Raw genomic sequence first — 4055 nt, 5'->3', positions numbered from 1 at the left:
GTGACTTGCAAGGGTTCATTCCTCCTTTAATAAGATTTGACATGCCATCTCTTACCTGCCAGCCACCATCTCCCCTCTCTGGGGGCGGGGGGAGGGAGGGAGGGGGGAGGAATTAGCCGCTGTTACATAACGGTTACCTGGAGCATCGCACATGTTCCCAAACCAGGGATGCCTCTGGACCGCAGGCAGGAGGCACATTTCTCTAATATTGCAGATCTAGTGCAATGGCTAGGAAAAAACTTTCACGGGGCACCGCTTTCCAGTGTTCAAATGTTTCCCTTGTGCATTTCACGGTGATTCCTTTCCCACTCATTTACGAATGGCAAGTAGTATGTTTAACCCTCCCCCCCAGTAATGTGTAAGTAGTGTAATGAAACAAATGGTATCTATAGATCAAATATACTGCCTTCCTGCTTTTATTTCCCCCATCCCCTCAAATCCTGTGTGATATCGCTAACCACAGTCAGTGTGCAGTGTAACCCCAGACCGTTAGGGAGTAGGGCTCAGCATCCTCTGAGCTCTGGTGCTTTGCAAGCTCCTTCTGAGACCGGCAAGATCATTTTTCTGTCTACACCAGCGGATACCACTCCCTCTATCATTTACCTGCAGTGTGAAGAAATTAATTAGCTGTTTGGCAAGAGTGTAGTGGGGCACACGGCTGCTTCGATGCTGTCGGTCTGTCTGTCTCTTTCTCGTACACGGGAGCTGTGTGGGCAAGGGAGATCGGCCTGTTGGTGTCAACCCCCATCCCACTTGTTGAGGGTTTTAATTAGCAGGAGTTTGAATGAGGAACAGCAAACAGAGACACCTCCTGTGCTGCAGGTCTGTGCCCCTGGTCCTCATTCTCTTCTCTTCTCCCTTTTACTGCAGGAGCTGGAGTGGCCGTAGGGGGCAGTGCTCTGGGTAGCCAGCCATGATCGCCACTGGAGGCCTCCTGAGGATCTCGGCTAGGAAACAGGACCCCTCACGACCCCAAAACCAAGTCCCCAAACGCAAACGCAAGGCCAAAAAGAAGCGCAAGAACGACGTGGTGGTGGTGAAAGGCAAGCTCAAGCTGTTCTCCCTCTCGGGGCTCATCGCCCTCTGTGGCATCCTGGTACTGCTGGTGGGCATCGCCTTGGCCGTGGTGGGCTACTGGCCGAAGCCCAGCCAGGTGTACAAAGAAGGCAGCTTCAGCGGGGGCCGGCACCTGGCACCGCAGGGTGGCACCCCCAAGAATCACTCCCAGAGCCAGGAAGGGGCACAAGCAGAGATCCATCCAGAGTCACCCCCCAGAGCCAACACCTCCACCACTGCTACCACCTGGGGGTCCCCACAGTCCCCCCCCACTTCCTTGTCCCCCCAGGCCTCGGTGGGTTTCCTTTTCCGTCTTTTCTCGAGCTACTTGCATTCAGACAAGCTGAAGGTGCTGGGCCCCCTCATCATGGGTATCGGCATCTTCCTCTTCATCTGCGCCAATGCGGTATTGCACGAGAACCGTGACAAGAAGACCAAGATCATCAACCTGCGTGACCTCTACTCCACTGTCATCGATGCCCACAGCCTGCGGGCCAAGGACGGAGGCACCCCGGCCTCAGCCCCTCTCAACGGCTTTGTCAACTACGTGCAGTCCCGGGGCCTGGAGCTAAAGCCTGGTGGTGAAGGCCTGGGTGCTGCAGCCATGCTGGCCAAGAGCTCCTGGCCACCAGGACTGGGTGTCTCCCTTTCCCCGCCGGACCTGGCGTCCTCGCCACGGCGTTCCTCCTTCTGCACCCCACCGCAGCCACCCAGCCTGGCCGAGGCTGTGTACAGCATCTACCGGGAGCGTGCTGCCCTTGCTGGCCGCGCTGTCACCAGCCCACCCTGCAGCCCACAAGAGAGCTGGGGCCAGCGCAGCACAGCCAGCTCCATCATCGGCTCTTCACTGAGTGCTTTCACCCTCCTGCCCTTGGCACCGAGCGGCGGAGGGGGAGGCTGGCGGAGGCCTCCTGGTGAGCGGGGAGCCCGAGAGATCCCACGGGGGGAGTTTGAACTGAGCCTGACCGACCTCAGCAGCAGCCACGTCAAGGGAGGCTGTGGGATGAGGAGGCATAAGCTGATTCTCAGGCGGCAGAGCACCAGCTGCTTGCCCGATGCCAGGCGTTCCCTTTTCCCTGAGCCACCTCGGTCCCCGGCTGTCAGCAGGGGCCCGGACTCCAGCCTCTTGGTAAAGGCATCTTCTAGCTACTCCAAATCTCTGGATCTGGGGGGGTCACCCCCCTCAACCCCTCCTGCCATCACCAGGACGGACTCCCAGAGCTCCCAGTCTGAGCCTTCCAGCAGCAATAAGGGCTACAGCCACCTGGAGGAGGCAGGCACCTCCTTGGAGTCAGTTGCCACCCCCCCAGCCGGTAAAATCCAGGACCGTGAGGAGGAACCAGTTGAGAAGGCGGACCCCCTCAAGGCTACCAGCAGAGAACAAACAGAGGAGCAATCCCAGCAAGCTCAAAGACAGTACACAAATAAAGAGAAACTCTTTATGATTTCTAGGTCGCACGCTGCATTAGGGCTGGAGGACGGGGAACTGGAGAGTACCGGCATCTAAACAAAACAGAGAAGGCACGAGGACACCTTGCAACCCTCCACACCTTCCCCCCTTCTCCATCTCCTTGTGGACTTAGGAAAGCAATCGATATCCAAAGAGCTGCAGTATGTTGCCCTTGAAAATTGAATTCCATAAATCCTGTAGATGACTTCAGGAAGAAAAAGAGAATCCTTTCTGTCCGATCGTGATTGTATGTTCCATGCAAGCCAAATTGTATTAAATATCCACAGTCCAGCAAGTTCTTTGGATCAGATTAATACAATTTCAGACAGTGTAACTGTGCACTTTACTGTTTTGATTTCCAAGTGCCCCTTCTTCTCTGATTTCTTTCTTGCTGATTTGCCACTAACTGCTTGAAAACCGCAGGCACTTTTTTAAGCTCAAGAGCAATGTGGTCTTCAGATCAAGAAAGCCGAGCTCTCTCTTTGTTTTGGTTCAATCACTAAAAAGTTTGCAAGGCCTTAAGGATGACGTACCTTGACAAAGAATGAGTTTGTTTAAATTCTGGAAAAAAATGACAATTCAGAAGAGACTGGAGCAGAACAGAACTCTGATGATTTAGTTAAAACCTTTACATTCCTGAATCCAAAATACCTACTACTACGATACTTTATTAAGTATTATTACACATGTATTGACTAATAGCATTAAAAGATTTTTTTTTTAATAAAACATTTACAAACAAAACTGCTACACAGAAAAAAAAAAAAGTCCTTTATTTTGGTAAGTAATTATAGATATCAGAAACCTTTTGTTTTATACTGTGAAAGATTATAGAGATGCTACGAGGCCAAAGGTTTGCTTATGCTTTTAAGTGGGTAATTAGTAATTTAGGAGTAATTTCAAAATAAATAGTGGTTCAGCCTCTGAGAAACCACACTTTAATTCAATCAGCAGATTCTGTCTCCATTTCTAACAGTGCTCTGTGACAGCTGAAGAAATGTGAGATTTTGACATGCTAAGGAGAAAAAATTTTTAAAGGTTTGACCTTCTATTAAAATTAGATTTTTCGTGAGTAACACATTAATCTCAAACTGCAGCATATTCTTTCTGGATTTTTCACTTCCCTTGTAACTGTTGCATTAAGCCTTTCTGCTGTTACGGTTCCTATTCGTGATTGCACATGCATAAGCTTAATTTTAAAGCGTAATGATAGCCCTGTCAATCTCATAGCAGTTGGCCCTATTGAAGTCAGCGGAGGTTTCTCACTGACTTCGATGTGGTGAGGATTTCTTGCTTGACAAAAGCATCAGGTTTCCTGAAGGCTGGAGAATGCCTTGTCTGTAGGCAGAATTTTGGTAAATTGATGAGCTGTTTCATTTTTGTAGCTGCAGCACGGCAGGCACTCTTTTATTTTGCCAGAACAGCTTTATGTGCTCAGAAGATTTTGTCAATACTTCAGATTTTAAATATGGATGTGGCATTTCACTACTACGGGAAGAGAAATCGACATTAAACAAATACAACGTGTAGGCAGGCAAGAGTCTTTCCG

At 50.2% G+C, this 4055-nt stretch overlaps 1 protein-coding gene across 1 annotated transcript; it reads left to right on the top strand.

The window, feature by feature from the left end:
• The first annotated feature begins 913 nt into the window (after positions 1-913).
• On the top strand, positions 914-3267 carry TMEM200C (transmembrane protein 200C). Its single transcript, XM_009332985.1, has one exon. The coding sequence runs from the start codon at positions 914-916 to the stop codon at positions 2561-2563; it is 1650 nt and encodes a 549-aa protein (XP_009331260.1). The 3' UTR covers positions 2564-3267.
• Positions 3268-4055: the final 788 nt, after the last annotated feature.

The sequence above is a fragment of the Pygoscelis adeliae genome, unplaced genomic scaffold (assembly GCF_000699105.1).
Source record: "Pygoscelis adeliae isolate BGI_AS28 unplaced genomic scaffold, ASM69910v1 Scaffold38, whole genome shotgun sequence".
NCBI classification, from domain to species: domain Eukaryota; kingdom Metazoa; phylum Chordata; class Aves; order Sphenisciformes; family Spheniscidae; genus Pygoscelis; species Pygoscelis adeliae.
Note: the sequence above shows the minus strand (reverse complement) of the source record. Positions and strands in the feature narration are given on the sequence as shown.

What these genes read in the sequence shown, in the direction of transcription:
- TMEM200C (XM_009332985.1), top strand. Translation starts at nt 914, where the DNA reads ATGATCGCCACTGGAGGCCTCCTGAGGATCTCGGCTAGGAAACAGGAC.